The following is a 22,270-nucleotide window of genomic DNA, read 5'->3' as shown; positions in this document are numbered from 1 at the left end:
CTTGCTAAGGAATCTCGTTTTGCCGATTGTCCCGTGATTTTTGATTCTTTACCTAGATGTCTAGGAGATGTAATTACGATTTTTTGCCCTTTAGTGGCTCATTAATAGAATTTTCTTTCAAAAAAATTTTTTTATTTTAATTCTAGTTTTATAAACAAAAAATAATGGAATCTAGCATATGCTATATGTATTTTTATATTCTTTTTGAAAGATATATTTCATTATTATTCTCTAAAAAATGTTGGAATGTCATAATTTAATGTAGATTATAGAGAGCATTATCATAATAAAATAAAAATTAGATTAGAGCAAAATGGTTTTGGGATATTTTCAGTTATGTCACCTTTATTTAACAAAATGCTATTTTTCGTCTAACTTCTATTGACCAGGTCTCTGTTTCACATTTCTAAATATCCATCCTTAAACTTTACCTGCCAAATCTTCTCAATCAAATCCTCTCGAATTCCGATCCAAAAACCCTAATTTTCTCCGCATCAATCCTACACACTCTCCCCTTCCATCATCAAATTTTGGAATTTTCTTTCTATTTTGCTTACATCCATTCTCTCTGTCCCAAATGTTTCCTCGATTTCCAATTTTACCGAAGCCTGATTTCGCCTTTTGATTCCGATCTCGATTTCTGTTTTTCCCTTTTTCCAATTCGAGGGATTATATTTTTTGATGGATCATCAGGACCAGGATTCTAATTCTTATGGTATCTTGACCAGTCCTTCCTGGTTCGAAATTCGATTATTCTACGTCAGGATCACGCCCTGTGTGATCGACTGTGTTCCGGACCACCTAATCCTTAGCCATCTCCGGCGCCAGATCAGCACGCCCTTGGAAATCAATGGTTCTAGAGTTCCGGCAGCGGATTCTGTGTCTGTGACCCTCCGCCGGGACCGTCTTAATAAGGAGTCATCTGAGGTTACATATGTCAGCACTGATAATGTGCGGGTCACCGGAGCTGTGGAATTTGAGGTATTGGAGAACACTGATTTGTTTTTGTGCGGGTCACTTGAGAGGATGGAATCGGCTTGGGGGAATGGGAGCGTGGGATTGGAGAATGATTCGAAGACAGGGTGGAGCATGGAGTGTTATTTAGCGGCATCGGTCGGCGAGGGAAGGTCGGCGTTTTTTCAGCCAAAGATGGGGATATCGGCACCTGCAGTTGAGGTTTACATAGCTGGTTGTTGTGGAGGTGTGCCCGTGATTTTGACTAAGACGATTTTGGTAAGTCCAAGAAGGAAAGGATCAAGACATGGAGTTCTTGATGCAATCCCCGAGGACGAGGAGACGGAGAAGGAGCAGAATAGGGGTGGTGACAATGGGTTGCTTGGCCTCCGCAAAGTTCAGGTAATTTTATTTTTTATGCCTGCCTTTGATTTGCTTCATTTAAATTTTGTTCCTTTTGCTTCTGTTGATATTATTTTTGTTTGATTTGAAAGTAATGTGTTTCTATCTTATGCGTTTATTGTCAGTTTGGAAGTAAATAAAAATGTATTTTCTGAAATGATGAAACCCTAATTTGTTTTTGTTTTGCAATCTGTGTGAACCTATTAAGGACCAATAGTATTATAATCTCCTCTGAACAGAACTCTTTGCCATGATATTTATGATTGCTTTTCGTTGACTAACTTGAATCTCTAGTACTAATGTAGTTTATATTGCAATTTATTCTGGTATTCATTAGCTATTATACTAAAGAGTTTCCATTAGGTAAATTAGGATTGGTGTTTTTGATATAATCTCTAAGTTTGTGTGTAACATTTGTTTTTTATTGCTTGTTTACTCAAACACATTTTCTGGTAAGCTAAGTGTTTGAGCACGTCAACTTACCATTTGTTTGTCACCGATTATCATTTGTTTGAGAATTTTAATGTTAGTTGCCAAAGAATATACCAGAAGTTGGATAGTATAGTGTAGACTCTCTCCAGCAAATGATTGTTATTATTGTTATTATCTGGATAGGTCTTGGTCAACTATGATTGTGCTCTTGACAAGACCTTCTGGGTTATACCTTTCTGCCATGGTCTTTTAGTGCAATATAATAAGTTTGTCACAATAAGGAATCTTTATTTTATATTATAGACAAAGTCAATCTTAGAATAAGTTCTAAGAGTTATGTGTTTTCACTGAACCCTTTCTACTCTTCCTGGAATCTATTTGTGTTTATTTGTTTGTTTCATCTGAATCTTGCAGATTTAGATGTTACTGCTGAATCTGATCCATTGATATAAATGCTTACTTGTGCTTATTCAATGTTATTTTGGTGGTTCAAGATTTTGTTGATACTTAATTTGTCTAGAACAACATGTTTCACAAGTAGTAACTTTAACGCTGACTGGTTTTGTCATCATTCCCTGCTTATGTAGGTTACTGAATCAGAAGGTGAAGACTATGATTTGGATGGCAAAAATGGTCACATGTATTACACAGAAGACATGTATTACGGTGAGGATGGTCAGCTCTCGTGGTTTAATGCTGGAGTTAGAGTTGGTGTTGGAATAGGCCTTGGGATGTGCCTTGGGATTGGAATTGGTGTTGGACTGCTTATGCGATCATACCAAGCAACTACCAGGAATTTCAGGAGGAGGTTTTCCTAAACTGAATAGTATTGATCCAGGTACATGTTGTTGTGGCTCGCTTATTAGAATTTAAAATCTTTCAGAATTTTAAAGGTAAGCTGGAAGATTGCAATGCTGCAGCCAAGGAAATAAGAACAACATAATATGATAACTTTGTTCTCTTACACATGACATGAGTTGTAGATAGGGGTTGAACATTGTACAGTCATTTGTATGATAGTAATCAAGGTCTTCGATTAGCCTGTATTCGACAGACAAACGGTAGTTAGCTGATAGTTCTACATCATATCATATGTTTGGTTATTAGATTTAGATCATGTATACAGTTTTGACGAGTGTTGGATGTATCGCAAATTTGCTGGAGTATCTAGACGGGCAGAGAGATAGACATCACTTGGTCGTCACAAGAGCCTGCAAAAAGATTACTCGGATGTCCCGCGGCCAGCATGGGTATGAGTTGTGAGTTTGCTTCCATAGAGCGTGTCTATATCACACAGTTCTGTAGAATAACTGTTGACTTGTTGTCTTGTTTCTTTATTTTTTTCTTTCTCCATCTGTGTAGGAAGTGTGACATATTTTTCTTTGTAATCAAGCTTACGTTGCCTTTTGTAATTTTCAGATTTTGCTAATTGGTTTGGAAGCTGTATGTTGAACATTGAAAATATGTAACTGTCTTGTAATTCATAAGGAGTTGAGCGATGGCTATTTTTTTCATTTTATTGCTCAGAAATTGTGAGGCTGAGAAAAGGTGATTTTGGGCTGTTTCTAGCCGAATGGAGGGGCCTATGAAGCACCGACTCGGGTGCGGTGCGGGTGCGGCAAATTGTATTTTTAAAAAATATGAGAACGGATGCGGCGGGATACAACAAATTGTGAAGGAAGAACGTGAAGGAATCAGCTGGAGTCGATCGCAGTTGAAGAGTAGATGAAGGAATCGAATCGATAGCAGATTAAAAACAGACCGTGGAATTGATCGCACAAAGAAAAGAAGAAGGAAAGAAGAGAAACCAGAAAAATAATCGCGCGGGAAAGCAAAGAAGAGAGAATCTTTTATTTTATTTTTTTTAAAAACCCTAAATTTACCTAATTATATCAATAAGGCGTGTCCCGTCGTGTCCAACTTTGTAAAAAAAAAAAAAAACCCCGCAAAGGACACGTTTTTGCCGTATCGAGTGCGAATCTGGTTATGTCCTCGCGAGTCCGACGCGACCCCAAAAGAGTCGGTGTGACCCCAAAAGAGTCGGTGTTTCATAGGAAGGAGCAATTACACACTCATGCACATCTCTATCTCCACCCATGGTTAACCTTTTTCTTTTCTTCTTAAACTAGTTTCTCCTTCTTCAACTATATATCGGGGGTGCAAATTGCATTACATCACATGAAATTGTTGGACTGAGACAAGACGGAACCACCTTTCTCATGGATTGGTTCTAATGGCATGGAAGTGCGATGATACATTTGCATCAAGCTCTGAACTTACATCCAGCTCTCCTTCCATCTTCTGATATATTTATGCTTCCGATGTGATATTGCCTCTGATACCTGTGCACTTAATTTTTAAGTTTTGAACAAATTTTTGCTATTGAACTATTTAACTTCTCTGGTTGTTTTCTATCTTAAAAAAATTAGTAGCTCAACCCATATGGGAGAGTATTCAGAAGTAGAGTAAGTTCACGAATTTTGGGAGAATAAGTTAAATTTATTCATTCTCTGATTTTTTTTGTCACATCCAAAAATGGGGAGATTGCTGAAACACAATTTCCATAGAGTTTTTGCTCTGACAAAAATAATTATTAGGAATTAGATCCCCAAAATATTTAATTTCAAGAATTAAATTAAGTTGTTTTATGCTAATGGGTTTGTTAAATATTGATTATAACTTAAGCATAAATCAACGACAACTTAAAAGGGCTTTAGAATGATTAAAGGCCCAAGCCTTAATTCTGGCCCATAATTCAGAATCCCGGAAGCTAGAACCAGAACCAAGAGAGCGTTGACATTGCATCAAATCAAGTCGTTCCCAAATAGGCAACAAGGACAAATGATAGAAGTCTTGTCCCTCCAACATCTCTCTTTATTATCCAAAAATGGAAAGAATGCAAACTACAAGTCTGCAACACTAGAAGTCAGAAGAACGCATGACTCAAGAGCTAGAAGCCTGACTTTGATAATGGTAACCTTTTGGATAACTGGCACAAAAGTTAGAAGCAGACGGTGATAGAAGCTGTTTCCCTCCAAACGACTAGTTTGAATTTCAAACAAATCCTTTCCCAAAACTTCTACTATAAAAGTCAAGTCCAAGCTCATTTCACAACTGATTATTAACGCGAAAAAGAGATAAAATCTTCAAGTGAAATCTAGAGCAAAATTGTAATATACATTCATTTTCATACTTGTGCAAATCCAATAGAGAGAGTAGTTCAACTAAATTCTATATCAGAACCAATTTTATATTGTAATTTAGAAGCTTTGTTATTGTTTCGGTTATAAGTGAATAATTGGAGAGATAGATAGCTGAGTATGAGTGTAAAGGAATGTACTTTACAGAAGCTTTGTCTATTGTATAAAGATTTGCGCTCTACCTGTTAAAGAGTGCTTTAATTGATTAAAGCTCAAAAGAAGAAATTCTGAAGACTAGATGTAGGCGAGAGGCCGAACCAGTATAAATCTGCTGAGTAACTTATTTCTAACTCTGCCTTTATTTCTTCTGATTATATTTCTTGCTCTAATTTAATTATCTCACATAAGTTTTAATTGTTGCACATCAATTAAACTGTTATCAATCTTGAGAATAGTTAGAAGCTCTACTGAACGAGCTATCCTATGAGCGTATACGTTAAAAGCAGAATCAAGCTCAGTAGATTGATTAACTTAGTAAACTAAACTTGCCTATGATTCTGAATCTTGCCTCTGTTCTAGCCATTGAATGAGAAGTGAAAAAATTATAAAAAGTTAAAATTAACCAATAGTTCTATCCACCCCCCTCCCTTTGGAACTAATCTAACCTCACAAGAGACCAATAATGGATTTTCACTTATGGCTTCATCGAGCAATTTGAAATTTTCCTATATGAATTTGAGCCATGATGAGGAGGATGGTGTTACTATAGAGAACACACATTTTAATGCTAATCATTTGGATTTGCACTGGTGTTTATTTGGACGATCTTAACAGATAAGTTAGTGGATTTTAGGAGGCTACTGGTGAGAAGAATAAAGTTAAAAAGACCATCTAGAGAATGGTTTTAGGTCGAGTTCAAATATGAGAGAATTAAACCTTCTGTTTTATTTGTGGGTTGCTTGATCATACATAAATTACTTATTCTAAAGTGTATGAATCATAGAATAAGGAAGTTGCTAAATCATGTGGGGTTGGAATGATAGCACAGGTTAGTCGGAAGCAGGCAGCCGCAGGTGTAATGTGGCTGGTGAGTGATGTTGGTGTTAGGAGCGACGGTGGATTTCAGTAAATGTTGACTGACGGTTCATCGGGGTTGAATCATAACTCCTAATTTGGTAATGGCGTAATTAGTTGAGATCTTACTTTTGAATCAAGGAGAATAGTGGAGGTTACTCAAATGGTAGTTGATGAAATAAATGGGGGAATATTAAAAACAATAAGACAATTAACACTGTTTTAAATTAAGATGTTGTCACTTGACCCAAAATAGGGGAATCATTACAGGAAGAGATAGTTTTAGAAATTAAAAAAGAATTAGAAGTGGGCTAAACAAAGGTCAACGGCGAGCTTTACTAGACATGCCCGAATATCATCATGACTATCCTTGCTTGGAACTATCACAGGTTGGGCAACCCAACTATGTGAAATGCAATTATTTGCCTCGTGTTGGAGTAGCTCTGAGATCTAGAAAACACTTAGTTGATTAAAGAACAAGAGAGTTGATGAGTGTATTGTTGAGACAAATGTTAAAGTTGTGGTAACCGGTCTTGCTCAACTTTCTTTTCGATCTCCTTATGGTCTAGTTATGGTCTAGTGTTAGATGATTGTAGAAGATTTTTAGGTTATTTTAATGACGTTTATGTCAATTATATTAATCGTTCTATGAATAGAGTCGCTCATGATCTTGTTAAAGCTTCCTATTTTAAGTCAGAACTTACTGAGTGGTCTTCTAGACCTCCAAATTTTATTGTTCAAGTTTTATATTTTAATTCCGTTTAATATATGTTTTCCTTAAAAACAATAGCTAAATATATTCAATAGCATTTGTTTAATGTTTTTTCATATTCAATATGATTTATGTCACTAAAGAGAAGTTAGCATTTTTTTTTCAAAATTTCAAAGTTTTTTATGGTGGGTCCAGTAGTTGACCAACATATCTGCTAATCTCTGCCGCATGACGAAGGTGATATTCAATAGCATTTCTTTATTTTTTTATATTCAATATGATTTATTTTATTAAAAAGAAGTTACCATTTTTTTCAAATTTGAAAGCTGCTTATAGTGGATCCAGGAGTTGACTAATATACCTACTAATCTCTGCTTTCACACGCCACATGACAAAGGTGATAGTCACGCTCCATTCAAATGACACCGCGTAGAGTTTCCTTCCCTCCCTTCCAACTTGGTAGAATAAAAAAATTGCCAAAGTTAAAAAAAATCCTCCAAATATGATAGTATCATGAATGATGTCTTTTTTTTTTTTAGCAATTCTAGTGATTGTTGCATGTTTTAGGAGATAGTAAAAATGCTAATTGATCCTTAAAGGTTTGAAGTTGTAACAATATCAAGTTGTTGGTTGGAAAAGTGGTTGGGAATTTCTTCTCTTGAAAGTGTAACTTTAAGACAGAGGCTATGCTTACTTTGTTTTTGATAAAGTAAGCTTTACTTTGTGTGTTTATACCATTGATATTCGAAAATTATATAATAGACAAAAGTTGGGATACAAGTGGAAATACACAAAATAAAAAGGACAACTTGTAAAAAAGATGTTAAGAGAACAAGAAAGAAGGAAGATCCGGGTCGGGGCATTTCAACTTCTCCTACGGCTGTGGAGCCATTTGGCCAAAGAGGAAAATGAAAAAAAAGTTGAGCCATCTCGAATCAAACTTTGACGAGTCGACCCCGAACCTATATATTAACAAGCCGAGTCCGAACGAGGTTTAACTAAATTCACCAAAAATGTGTAGAATAAGTAGTGTAGGAGATAAGAAAAAATTCTTATAGCATACTCCACATGAGTTTAAAATATTAAAAAAAACAATCATATGTTATGTCTAAGATTCAAGAATAGTAGATATATATTATTCATGGTTAGACAGTTCAAACTCACATAAAACATTTAAAAATATGAAATATTAAAGTTTATAATGTATTTTGTTTTTTCAAAATCTAATTTTCTAGCTAAAGGTACAAACATCAAAAACCTTTTTTTATATCATTTTTTTGTATATAAATTTGCGCAATGCGCTTACATTAAAGAAAAAAGAAAAATCTCCACCAGACCCGGATGTGATTCGAACCCATGACCTCCCAAGACATAGGTAAGCTCCCAACCATTAGTTATGTGAATTGTGATAAAAAAACTAATACTAATTAATTAATAAAAGAAAAATTTTAAATAATAAAATATATATTACATATATATAATAAAAAATCAATGAAATATATTTAGTCATTAAAATATAATTGAGCCTGTTCACGAGCTTTCGAGTCGACTCTAAAAAAGCTCAGATTCGTTAGTGCTCGAACCGATTTCAAATTCAAGTCGAGCGGAGCTCGAATAGTTTATGAACTACCAAAGCTTATTTACACCCCCTAGACATATTGGACCCAAAATGAAATGTTTTAAAAACTTGTCCGGAAATCGAACCAAATTGACAATTGGATCGGGGATCAATGAGTTCAACTGGTTGATTCAGATTGGTTAAACTGAATGCATCATGAATACTATATATATATATATATATTAGTTTAATTTAAATTATAAAATTTACTAGACTTTTAAATTTTATTTTGTGCATATTTAAACTTTAAAATACTAAATATTTACATTGTAAAGATAAAATTAAATTTTAACAATATTTATCAATATATAAAAAATAAATACTAAATAATATATTAAATAAAAAAAAGAAAAAAATATATTAAATTTTAATATTTAAATATTTGTATAATATATAAATATATATTGTTGCTATTAGTCACAATTAGAAAACTAGCTCAGTGGTAAGGTGTGGGTAGTAATATTTGGTGTCCCAAGCTCGAATCTTATTTTCTATATATATATATATATATATATAAAATAAAATATGGTTGAAAACTAATCGGATCGAACCGTTCAACTAGAATGATTTGCGGTTAAACCGGCTGATTCAAGCGGTTCAATCTTGGAAGTGAGCTCAAAAAACGGGTAAAGATGGACCCTTTTGGGGGTTTATGAGTGTATTATCGATGCATATGTTGAAGTTGTGGATCTCCTTATGGGATGTAGGAGGTTTTTAGGTTAATTTAACGACGTTTATGTCAATTATGTTAATCGTTATACGAGTAGAATCGGTCATAATGTTGCTAGAGTTTCCTATTATAGGTCAGAGTTTATGGAGTGATTTTCTAGACCTCTAAATTTTATTGTTTAAGTTTTATATTCTAATTCCGTTTAGTACATAGTTTTTTTTTTTTAAAAAAAACAACTAGTAAACATATTCAATAGCATTTATTTAATGTTTTTTTTATATTCAATATGATTTATGTTATTAAAGAGAAGTAACCGTTTCCTTTTCAAAATTTAAAGTTGTTTATGGTGGGTCTAAGAGTTGACCAATATATCTGCTAATCTTTGCTTTTACACGCCACATGACGAAAGTGATAGTCACGTTTAAACCAAATGAAACCGTGTAGCTACACGAGTTTTCTTCCCTCCCTTCCAACTTGGTAGAATAAAAAGTTGCCAAAATTAAAAAAAAAATCCTCCAAATATAGTATCATGATTGATGTATTTTTTTTTGTGGATTGCTATTCGTCACCCCTATTTTCCTTACCGTCGCCTCCTGTTTGACATTTTTGCCCTTTTCATTTTTCATTCAAAAAAATGAAATTCTCTCAACCCCGAAGAACAAAACGAAGAAAAATCATGCCTCCAAAACAATGAAAAATACTTGAACATCTAAGTTTCGTATTAACCAATAATCTGAAATTTAACGAATTTAACTTGAAACGAACTTTTTTTTTGGTTGAATTTACTCTAAACGGGTAGCCTATACGGTCCGGCCCATGGACCGACCGTATGAACTACCAGTTTTGCCTAGGCAAAATCGGGTAGCCTACCCCGTTTTACCCAGGCAAAACGGGTAGGCTACCCGGTTTTTTTTTAATTATAATAAATATTAAAAATAGATAAATTATGTATTGATTTGATAGAAAAAACGTATAGATAAATTATTGATCGGAAATAAAAAATACGGTATTGAAGTGTCCAATTAATTTTTATTTGGTAAATTATATTTATTTACCTTTTAGAACGTAAATTCAATTATTGATAAATTATGTATTGATTGGATAAAAAACGTATAGATAAGTTGGAAATAAAAAATACGTATTGAGGCGTCCAATTAATTTTTAATATTTATTATAATTAAAAAAAAATAAATCCGTTTTTCCTAGGTAAAACGGGTAGCCTACCAGTTTTGCCTAGGCAAAATCGGGTAGCCTACCCCGTTTTACCTAGGCAAAACGGGTAGGCTAATCGGGTAGCCTACCCGTTTTGCCTAGGTAAAACGGGGTAGGCTACCCGATTTTGCCTAGGCAAAACTGGTAGTTCATACGGTCGGTCCATGGACCGGACCGTATGGGCTACCCGTTTAGAGTAAATTCAACCAAAAAAAATTTCGTTTTAAGTTAAATTCGTTAAATTTCAGATTATTGGTTAATACGAAACTTAGATGTTCAAGTATTTTTCATTGTTTTGGAGGCATGATTTTTCTTCGTTTTGTTCTTCGGGTTGAGAGAATTTCATTTTTTTGAATGATAAATGAAAAGGGCAAAAATGTCAAACAGGAGGCGACGGTAAGGAAAATAGGGGCGACGAATAGCATTACCTTTTTTTTTAAGCATTTCTAATGATTGTTGCATGTTTTTGAAGATAGCAAAAATGCTAATTGCTCCTTAAAGGCTTGATGTTATAACAATACCAAGTTGTTGTGGTTAGGAGTTTCTTCTCTTTAAAAAAGTGTAACTTTAATAACGGGTAAATTGACCATTGAACTTTACACATTTTAATATTATGATCAATAAATTTTAATTGGATAAATTACACCCATGGCCACTAAATTATATCTATTTTAACATTGTGTCCACTAAATTTCAATTCTTCTCCGTATAACCATAATTCAAATATATTAACTGAAAATATTTTTCAAGAGAAAAAAATACCAAAGTAATTAATTAATCAATTAAACTCTAACCTGGATTAAACGAGGAAGAGGGCATTGAGGTCCTTTAGCGGCATGAGTACCAAGCCAAGGTGTATGCCGCCACACGGTCTTCCCATCACTACCGGCGACGAGTTCAAGAGACTGGTTTGAGAGAGAGACCAATTTTAGAAAGAGAAGGGTAAAATGAGTATTTTAGGTTTTAGAAGGAAGGAAGGAAAGAGAAAACAAGTGAAAACGAGAGTCATAGGTAAAAAAAAGGTCAACGGTCACAGTGGACACCGGTGTAACAAAGTGTAAAATTCAATGGCCATATCAGAAAAAATTTGAAGTTCAATGACCACAATGTTAAAATGGGTATAATTCAGTGGGCATGAGTGTAATTTACCCAATTTTAATTCTTAACGGTAGGTCATTAAACTTTACAATTTTTAACACCAATGACCACTCAACTTTAACTAACTCCTTAAAATAACCGTTAACGATCTCAAAATGAAAATATTCAAGAATTAAAATTGTTCAGAACGATATTTACCATAAATCTAAATTTTTATTTTCCCAAATCACATTTTTTTAGAATTTTCTCTCACTAAAAATTCACTATCTCTCCTAACCAAACAACACATAAATGACCTTAAAACGAAATTTTTGAAGAATTAAAATTCTGTAGAATATCATTAATTCTTCGAATTGTTTATTTTGAGACTGTTAATGGTAATTTTGAGGCATTGAGTGGTCATAAATGTTAAAATGTGTAAAGTTCAGTGATCACAATATTAAAATAGATAAAGTTAACTGGCCATGTGTATAATTTACCCCTTTAATAAGTTCAAATATTGTATATTGCGAAAATAGTTTATACCGTTGATATTCGAATATTGTACAGTAGACAGAAGTTGGGACACAAGTGGAAATAGACAAAATGAAAAGGGCAACTTGTGGAAAAGATGTTAAGAGAGAGAACAAGAAAGAAGGAAGACCCGGGTCGGGGCATTTCAACTTCTCCTACAGCTGTGGAGCCATTTGGCCAAAGAGGAAAAAAGGAAAAAAAGCGATCATGTCACGAACGAAAGCCTGTGAAACTTCAGATGCGCTCTTTTATTCATTTCGTAGGTTACACTAAAACCCCGGTAGAAAATGCCCAATTTTACAACAGTAAACCCTAACCACCACAACCACCGGCGTCACCTCTGCACTAACTCTATTCACAGAAGAAGAGGAAGGTTATGAGCATCGGTCATATCAGATCATCTGCCGCAATGTCCAACCGTAGCACTCCTGTACAAGTACAACCTCTTCCTACAATTGTCACTCTCAACTGTATCGAAGATTGCGCCATCGAGCAAGACTCTCTTACCGGCGTCGCTACCGTTGAGCACGTTCCTCTCAGCCGCTTAGCTGATGGCAAGATTGAATCAGCTGCCGCTGTACTTGTTCACTCTCTCGCTTACCTCCCTCGTGCCGCCCAACGACGCCTCCGTCCCTATCAGCTCATCCTATGCCTTGGCTCTGCTGACCGTGCTGTCGACTCAGCTCTCGCTGCCGATCTGGGACTCCGGTTAGTTCATGTTGATACTTCGCGGGCTGAAGAGATCGCGGACACTGTGATGGCTCTGTTTCTTGGTTTGCTTCGCCGGACTCACTTACTTTCCCGCCATGCGCTTTCGGCTTCGGGATGGCTTGGCTCTGTTCAACCGTTATGCCGAGGAATGAGAAGGTGTAGAGGGCTGGTTTTGGGGATTGTTGGTAGATCTGCATCAGCCAAGTCTCTGGCGAATAGGAGCTTGGCGTTCAAGATGAGCGTGTTGTATTTTGATGTCCACGAGGTATGCGATTGAGTTTTACAATGCAGAGTGATTTCTATGAATAGTTTAGTTGCTGAACAACTTGTACTTAAAGCCAAAAACTGCGATCTTGTATGTGCTTTGCTTTGTATAGGATTGGGGAAACTTTGATTTTTTTTAAATTAGCTGAGAAGAAAGTTTGTCTAAAGCTGAGAATGTTGACAATGTCCTACTGTATAGTACAAGAACCACTCGCATTTTGAGAAATTTTGATAGCTGAAAAATGTTTGAGGCTCAAGATATATTTGATAAAGAATACGTGATTTTTGTCCACCATGGTGTGCAGATCAGCAATTCAGTGTCAAAATACATTGATACGAATTTGTTTTGAGGTTGTCCAAAATGTACTGATGTCTATTAGATTATGCTAGGGCATCATCTTAAGTCTTTTGTGGGTAAGGAGCCTGGTTGTTTTGTTAAAAAAAATTGATAAGCTACTTGGATATGATGTGCATTATTGCTTTATTTTACTTGATATTTCGTGAGCTTGATATGTGATTGTCATTGTGTAGAAAACATGTAGAATCTTAAATTTCAATCTGGCACAATTGTTGTTCTCTTGAGTTTCCAATTATTTAGTATGGGTATACTTATTTTCTCATCCATTCTGGACTTGCTTGTGATACCTTTGGGCCCAAACTGTGTTTTACTCAGGAAGATGGGAAAGTAAGCAGGCCATCCCTAAGATTTCCACCTGCAGCCCGAAGAATGGATACTCTTAATGATTTACTTGCTGCAAGTGACCTTATATCACTTCATTGTGCCCTTACTAATGAAACGGTTCAGATTCTCAGTGCTGAAAGTTTGCAGAATATAAAGCCAGGTATAATTCTTTTGTCATAGTTTGTGAACTTGATAGAAAATCTTAGAATCCTGTTTTCAATTAAATTGGAGGCCTTTATGTCTATGTAGGGGCGTTTCTTGTGAATACGGGCAGCAGTCAGCTTCTGGATGACTGTGCGTTGAAGCAGCTTCTGATTGATGGTACCTTGGCTGGCTGTGCTTTGGATGGTGCTGAAGGGCCACAGTGGATGGAAGCATGGGTATGTTTTGACTTTTGGTCTTGGAATCATTTTCATCTGGAATTTTGATTATCCTTTTTTAATGTGTAATGATTAATACCTTTGTGTCTATGTGCATGCAGTATCTTCTTTTATGTGTACCAGATTCCTTTCAATCTAATCGTCCATTTATGCTGCTTCTTCTGCCAACCTTTTTTTTTTTCCATAAAGAAGCATAAAAAATTGGCGCAACGGTAAAAACGTTGTTGTCGTGTGACCAGAGGTCACGGGTTCGAGTCTTAGGGGCAGCCTCTTGTCAATTAAATTGGCAAGGGAAGGCTTGCCCCCAATACACCCTTGTGGTGGGACCCCTCCCCGGACCCTCGCTCAGCGGGGACGCGTAATGCGACCGGGCCGCCCTTTAAAGAAGCATAAAAAATGCGGATATGATTAAAATGCTCATGTTTCATTGCCTTCTTGAACTGGAATTGAGTATCACATTTAGCAATAAGTCAATCAACACATCTCTCTATTTGAAATCCATTTGCTAATTTAAGCACCAAATATCTAGCCTTCTTTTTGTCTATAAAGGTACTAAAAAAATCTCTTTTTATATTCCATTAAAGCAAAAGCAATGATAACAAAATGTATTTAGCAGGTATGGAGTTTTATCTTCACATAATAAAACTACTAGTTATAATAAGTATTTGTTTATTTTTTCAAGGCTTTTTTGGAAAACATGCCTTGTGTTATCTATCTAAAATATGTTTCTTCCATCAAGATAGCCAGAAGGGGATACAGAAGGTGTTTTCAGCAGCAACCAATACGATCCTTTCTTATTTTGATTTATAAGTTTGAAAATTGATTATGAACTAAAACAATAATAAATTTATTTCAATTCTAGAGGGGACAAGCTCCTAGCACCTGATGTTCTTTCATAGAAGCCACATGGTGCCTGGATGACCTGTTTAGGCTTTACAAGCAAATGTCTTGATTTATTTATGCAAAGAATGATTGTGCTTTAGTTGAGATTTTGATGTAAGTGCTATGTACCTGAGTGTACAGTCTTTTATGGTCTTACTAGTTACTAATTGGTGATTAATTTATCTTTGCTTCAGGTGAAAGAGATGCCAAATGTCTTGATACTTCCACGAAGTGCAGATTATAGTGAAGAAGTGTGGATGGAGATAAGAGAGAAAGCTCTCTCTTTATTGCAGTCTTTCTTCTTTGATGGGATCATTCCAAAGGATTTCATATCTGATGAGGAGGAAAGTGAAGTAGGGGATGAAAACGAACAATTCCACAAACAAGACAAAAAGAGTTCTCAGCTGGCTTCTGTTGATGAGCAGTTGACAGATGATATTCAGGTAACTCCTGAAACCTCCCATAGAAGAAGTATTAATAAATCAACAGAAACTACTTCAAGCCAGGCTCAGGGTACTGGCTTAACTCAAAATTCAACTATAAGGTCTGAAGGAAGACGCAGTAGATCAGGTAAGAAGGCCAAAAAAAGACATGGCCGGCAAAAACCTCCACAGAAATCAGACGATCCTTCTTTAGTGGAAAAAGAAAGCACTTCACATCGAGAGGATGACACTGCTATGAGTGGCACTGATCAAGTGCTAAGTTCTGGTTCTCGATTTGCTTCCCCTGAAGACTCAAGAAATAGGAAAATGCCAATAGAACCAATGCTAGAGTCAACTTCTGACCAACTTTCAAGATTAAACAAGAAGCTCATTGGAAAATCTGGTGAACTGTTGAAAGATGGATATGTAATTGCACTGTATGCTAGAGACCGTCCTGCACTCCATGTCTCAAGACAGAGAGTTAAAGGTGGTGGTTGGTTCCTGGATGCTATGTCTAATGTCAGAAAAAGAGACCCTGCAGCTCAGTTCCTTGTCGTTTTCAGAAGCAAGGTTTTTCTTTTCTCTTTTTTTTTTTCCTTCTCTTCTGTAGTTTGTTTCTTGTCTGTGGCAAAATTCCAATAGGTTGCTTAATTTAATTAATGTGTTTATGTGGACTTGTTTTCTGTAGGACACGATTGGATTGCGCTCTTTTGCTGCTGGTGGAAAGTTATTGCAGGTACTTAATATTCTCAAAGGATCAAATTTTTAGAGCTTGCACTTCCAGTGCTACTCTTACCTTCTCTCTACTAGTCACTTTTATTTTTTTTATTTTATAATAGGTATTTAGGTAACTAGCTTGCAAGATACTGTTTTATGGTCACCCTTCTTTACCTTGGTAATATTCAAATTTTTAAATATCCAAGGCATGCTGTAATCTCCTAGTGGTAAACACGAGACCTATTTATATTACTGGTTTAGTTTACGATAGTATGAACTGCAGAGAATGTGACTTTGGCTAGGTATTGCCTGTGGGGCATTTTCAAGGCAAAAGCTGCATGCTTCTAATCGTTATATCTGGTTAAGACATCTTTGTGGAATTCATTGAGTTGTAACTTGGGCTAAAGAGCATATGCATTGAGACTGTTAATGGATCAATTGAAATACCAAGCATACATTAGTCCAATATATTGGTACCTGCTATATCGTAATTAAGACGAAGTTTCGCAGTGTTGGATTAAGGTGAACTTCTATCTTGAAATTGCAGATCAACAGAAGAATGGAATTTGTATTTGCTAGTCACAGCTTTGATGTCTGGGAAAGTTGGATGCTGGAAGGTTCATTGGAGGATTGTAGGCTGGTCAACTGTAGAAATCCTCTGGTAAGTAGTTATCCTGTTCAGAAACCTGGAATTATATTTGTCATTTATATTTCAGTTGTCTGTTATTTATGCATTATAAAGGAACTCTGTGGGTAAATTACATTAATAGCCCTAGAACTATAGGCTACTAACAGTATGGCACCCGAAACTTCAACTTTTGACAAAAAAAATCCTTGAACTTTACATGCCTAGCACTAATGTCCAAATCAGCAAAAGTTCATGAAAGAATTAATGAAATGATGAGGGTAAAATGTTGCACGGAAACGGATACGGATACGGAAACTGAAACGGAAACGATACTGGGAAACGTAATTTCTGAAAAACATAGGAAACGGAAACGTGTAAATATTAAAAATATAGGGCCATATTTATAAATATTAAAAATATAATAATACATTAAATAAAAACAAGATTGAAGAACAAGATGAAAAAAGTCCAAACTCAATCAAGATTCAAGAGACAATGATTATAGGAGAAAGAAATATGGATGAGTTCTTTAAATTGAAGTATACAAGGAAGTAATTATCTCTCAAATACAAGTTTCAATTTTCCTAATCTTAGATTAAACAAGAACTGCAAAATAGAAAGTTTGAATTTCCAGAATTTTAATCGAAATAGGTGGGGAAACCGTTTAAAAACTGAGAGACGCGTTTCATATTTTTGGTAATTACGGAAACGTTTCATATCAGTTTCCGAGAGTTTCCGTTTCCCACATCTGCCGGAAACGGGGAAACGCTTGTCATGAAGAGTTTCTGTGCATTATAAAATAGATATTTGACCTTAATTTTCGGTAACGTGGATAAAAAAAGTCAATTATGAAGTCAAACTTATTCAGCTCATCATTTTGTTAATTTTTTTTTATGTCAAGAAATGAGTTTAGGGGTTATTAATGTTAGTAGCTCTATAGTTCAAGAGTCATAAATTGATTTTACCCGGAACTCTGATTTTAATGACTCTAAATCTAAACTACACATGACCCTGTTCTCTTGAAATCTCCCCTTGTCCTCGCTTGTTCTCTCTGTTTAATTGCTTTTGTAATTGCGGTGGTAAAATGCAGGCTATATTGGATGTACGCATTGAGATTGTGGCGACAGTAGGCGAAGATGATGGAATTACCCGTTGGCTAGATTAGGTTGTGAAGATAACCTAAGTTTCTTGCTACCATATATTGTCATTCTTCCGAGGCTTATAATTCCTCGAAACAATTTGTAAATCATTCTTTTCCTCATCTTTTCATTTTCCTGCTAGTCATTTTTTTTAACTAGTTAGTATTTATTTTTCATTTTTCTCTTCTTTTTTGGGGACAAGAAAGCAGTTTTTTTTAGGTGTTCAGTGTTGCGCGTTATTTAGCCTCTTGATAAATCGATGTACTTTGTAATGTATGAAAAAAATTTCCCTTACTGATTTCCGAGTGGATTTCCATCAGTTTTGAAGCTAAAGTTGTACTATTGTTTATCACAAATTTAAAATTGGTCGAAAATGCTTTTGTTGCTGATTTTCTCAAGTGCCTGTGCAATTAGATCATTATTACTATCATTGCTAGTCGAACACCATATAATATCACTTAATTAGACATTTAAATTATATAATATGGTATGTTATGTTATAAAAATAATTGTAGTATTTTAATTTTGAAACTTGTTCTTTCATAAAAAAAATATATATATATATTTTTAAGGTAAATTCTTCCTCTAATCTAAAACTTTTGAAACTTGTTTTAAAGCTGCTAAGAATGAGCCAACCAATCAATTGTAAGAAATGTACCTGAGTTCATTCTCAGTTATTCATTTTCTTACTTGATATGAATTACTTTACGTTTTTCTCAGTAAACTGATTATGAATTAACCAAACAGTTGTTCATTTTCTTACTTGATATGAGTTACTTTACGTTTTTCTCAATTATGAGGGTAAATTACATACGTGGTGTACAATCTTTACCCTAAATCGCACTTTGGTGTACAACCAAAATTTTGTCACACTAAACTGTACGAGTTTCAGGTGACTTCCTACTAAAGTGTACATCCGATTTTTATGACTGGTCAACGTTGTCATGTCATCAATTTGACTATTCTAAAAGTCAAAAATTGACATACCTATTGTGAAATTAATTACTAAATGTCCCCATCCCCGTCCCCTTCCTCTCTCCCTCACTCTTCTCTCTCTACCATTTCTCTCCAACTCCCCTCTCTACCATTAATGAGCACAATCAAAATAACTCAAATCAACAGGCACAATCAAAACTTTTATACCAATTCCACACCATCGTAATCAATCACATTCGACAAGCACAAGAAGAACAACTTCAATTTAACTTAAATTACAAAACTTACAAAATTGATAAAGCGGAAATCGACAACTTCAAAACTTACAATTGTAAAACTTCATTGTTCCTTCTCTTCAATCCGAAGAAATCGACAGGCTTGAACAAGAGCTTAATGATCGGAAACATTCTGAACTCGAAATGGGTAGAATGAAGGAAGATCTTGATCGTAGAATCCACGACCAGAAAGTCACGCGCGAAATTTTGAGAATATGAGCCAAAACGCAGCAGAGCTAAGGCATTAATTGAAGGACTTAATGCTGCTCTTGCGCTGGAAATTAAGATTTTGATCGGAAACATTATAAAAGTTTTGATTGTGCCTTAGCTCTGCTGCGTTTTGGCTCATATTCTCAAAATTTCGCGCGTGACTTCCTGGTCGTGGATTCTACAATTAAGATCTTCCTTCATTCTACCCATTTCGAGTTCAGAATGTTTCCGATCATTAAGCTCTTGTTCAAGCCTGTCGATTTCTTCGGATTGAAGAGAAGGAACAATGAAGCTTTGCAATTGTAAGTTTTGAAGTTGTCAATTTCCGCTTTATCAATTTGTAAGTTTTGTAATTTAAGTTAAATTGAAGTTGTTCTTCTTGTGCTTGTCGAATGTGATTGATTACGATGGCGTGGAGTTGGTATAAAAGTTTTGATTGTGCCTGTTGATTTGAGTTATTTTGATTGTACTCATTAATGGTAGAGAGAGGAGTTAGAGAGAAATGGTAGAGAGAGAGGAGTGAGAGAGAGAGGAAAGGGGATGAGGACATTTTAGTAATTTCACAATAGGTATGTCAATTTTTGACTTTTAGAATAGTCAAATTGATGACGTGGCAACGTTGACTGGTCATAAAAACCGGCCGTACACTTTAATGGAAGGTCACATGAAGCTCGTACGATTTAGTGTGATAAAATTTTGGTTGTACAAAGTGTGATTGAGGGTAAATGTTGTGTAATTTACCCCTAATTATGAATTAACCAAACAGTAAGAGCAAAATATACTATCCATTCATAGAGTAATTAAGAACCCAAAGTGTTGCACATCGAAAATTCATGAACAGGGAGAGAAGAGATATGAAAAAATTAGGCATAAGCTTTCAATTAAACACATTTAAAGATGATTAACTAACTAAAAGAATAAGCAGTGAGTAGTGACCTCATACCTAATCTCCATCATTAAACATTTCAGCCTTCCAGTTTGTTGGAATATCTCCCCAGTGGAAAAATTTGGGATTTTCAAGGGGTGTTTTCTTATAAATAGACTTTAGACATTTTAGCTAAATTGGAGTAGCAATTTCAAGGCTAGTTACTAGAGGGAGTTTAACTTGGATTTTGAATTTGTTAGCATGAGAAGATTTTTTACAGTTTTGTCCGTTTAAAAATTCATGAACACAAACAGAAAATATATTTTTTTTTCCAAGAAGAAGACGTCTAACAAGAAAAAGCCCTAAATTTGGATTTTCGGTTTTTAAACTTTTGTAAGTCTCACATTCTCTCTTGTATTGCATAATGAATCATATTCAACAATAAATATATATATATATATATATATATGGGAAGGATCAAGTGAGAACCTCCTCTTAGGTGAGGACACTTTCTTAGGTGAGAACCACTAAAACTACGTAGTTTTGAGTCTAAAAATTAAACAAAAAACGCTGTATATATATATATGGGAAGGATCAAGTGAGAACCTCCTCTTAGGTGAGGACACTTTCTTAGGTGAGAACCACTAAAACTACGTAGTTTTGAGTCTAAAAATTAAACAAAAAACGCTGCTGCCATAAGGGTTCAAACCTTGGACCATTTGTTTACACTCCAAATTATTTACCACTGAGCTAATTACTTTCCTTGTGAAATATGTGCCGCGCTGATTAATATACCATCGCACTGTAGCTTTCATTGTTTAATATTTGACGCATGCACTTATTAATATTGATTAAATATGCATAATAATGAATTATTAATAGAAAAAAAAAGAAATGTGCATAATAATGAATTATTAATAGAAAAAAATGTGCATAATAATGAATTATTAATAGAAAAAATTCAAGAACATGCTCCAATTTCTTATTTATTTAATTCCTTTATATTTTGTAATTTATGTTATATAAGAAAATATATTTTTTTAAACATACGTTATAACATATAATTTAACTTTTTTTTTGAAACAACATATATTTTAACTTTTAAAACGCGAACTATGAAGTTTAGAACGTATGACATATTTTTTAGAACATACGTTATGTTTTTTAGAACATGTGTTATGTTTTTTCGAACATGAGTTATAAATTATATTTTTGGAAAAAATGAAAAAACGATCCAAATATCTACTGATTTTTTTAGAACATTATACTTAATTTTTGGAACACAAACTACAAACTTTAGAACATACGTTATGTTTTTTAGAACATGTGTTATGTTTTTTCGAACATGAGTTATAAATTATATTTTTGGAACAAATGAAAAAACAATCCAGATATCTACTGATTTTTTTAGAACATTATATTTAATTTTTGGAGCACAAACTATAAACTTTAGAACATACGTTATGTTATTTAGAATATGAGTTATAAATTATATTATAGAACAAATGCAAAAATGGTCCATATATTTACTGTTTTTTTAAACAATAATTGTTTTCCTTATCTATTATGGAGCGCGCTGATTAATATATCATTATCCATGTAGCTTCTATTGTATAATATTAGACATATGCACTTATTAAATATCGATTAAATGTGCATAATAATAAATTATTAATAGAAAAAAAAAGAAATGTGCATAATAACGAATTATTAATAGAACAAAAAAAATCCAAAAACATGCTCTAATTATTTATTTATTTAATTCCTCTATATTTTTTGTAATTTATGTTTTTAAATGTTAAGGACGATGTTCTAAATAATGTTACATAATTCTAAACTTTATAATTTATGTTCTCCAAATTAAGTATAATGTTTAAAAAAATCAGTAAATATCTCGATCATTTTTGCATTTGTTCTATAATATAATTTATAACTCATGTTCGAAAAAACGTAACGCATGTTCTAAAAAACATAACACAAAAGTTTATAGTTTATGTTCCAAAAATTAAGTATAATGTTTTTAAAAAATCAGTAGATATCTGGATCGTTTTTTCATTTGTTTTATAATATAATTTATAACTCATGTTCGAAAAAACATAACACATGTTCTAAAAAAACATGACGTATGTTCTAAAAAATATATCGTACGTTCTAAACTTTATAGTTCGTGTTTGTTCTATAATATAATTTATAACTCATGTTCGAAAAAACATAACGTATATTTTCTTATATAACATAAATTACAAAAATATAGAGGAATTAAATAAAAAATTAGAGCATGTTCTTGTATTTTTTTCTATTAATAATTCATTATTATGCATATTTCTTTTTTTT

The 22,270-nt window shown here is 34.1% G+C and overlaps 1 protein-coding gene across 1 annotated transcript; it reads left to right on the top strand.

Moving 5' to 3' along the window:
- The first annotated feature begins 366 nt into the window (after nucleotides 1-366).
- On the top strand, nucleotides 367-17,969 carry LOC136217096 (C-terminal binding protein AN). Its single transcript, XM_066003679.1, has 9 exons — nucleotides 367-1,356; nucleotides 2,376-2,596; nucleotides 12,207-12,801; nucleotides 13,474-13,642; nucleotides 13,732-13,862; nucleotides 14,939-15,736; nucleotides 15,855-15,902; nucleotides 16,431-16,544; nucleotides 17,602-17,969. The coding sequence occupies exons 1-9, from the start codon at nucleotides 682-684 to the stop codon at nucleotides 17,674-17,676; spliced, it is 2,826 nt and encodes a 941-aa protein (XP_065859751.1). The 5' UTR covers nucleotides 367-681; the 3' UTR covers nucleotides 17,677-17,969.
- The last annotated feature ends 4,301 nt before the right edge of the window (nucleotides 17,970-22,270 follow it).

The sequence above is a fragment of the Euphorbia lathyris genome, chromosome 2, assembly GCF_963576675.1.
Source record: "Euphorbia lathyris chromosome 2, ddEupLath1.1, whole genome shotgun sequence".
In the NCBI taxonomy this organism is placed as follows: domain Eukaryota; kingdom Viridiplantae; phylum Streptophyta; class Magnoliopsida; order Malpighiales; family Euphorbiaceae; genus Euphorbia; species Euphorbia lathyris.
This window is presented reverse-complemented; position numbering and strand designations above follow the sequence as displayed.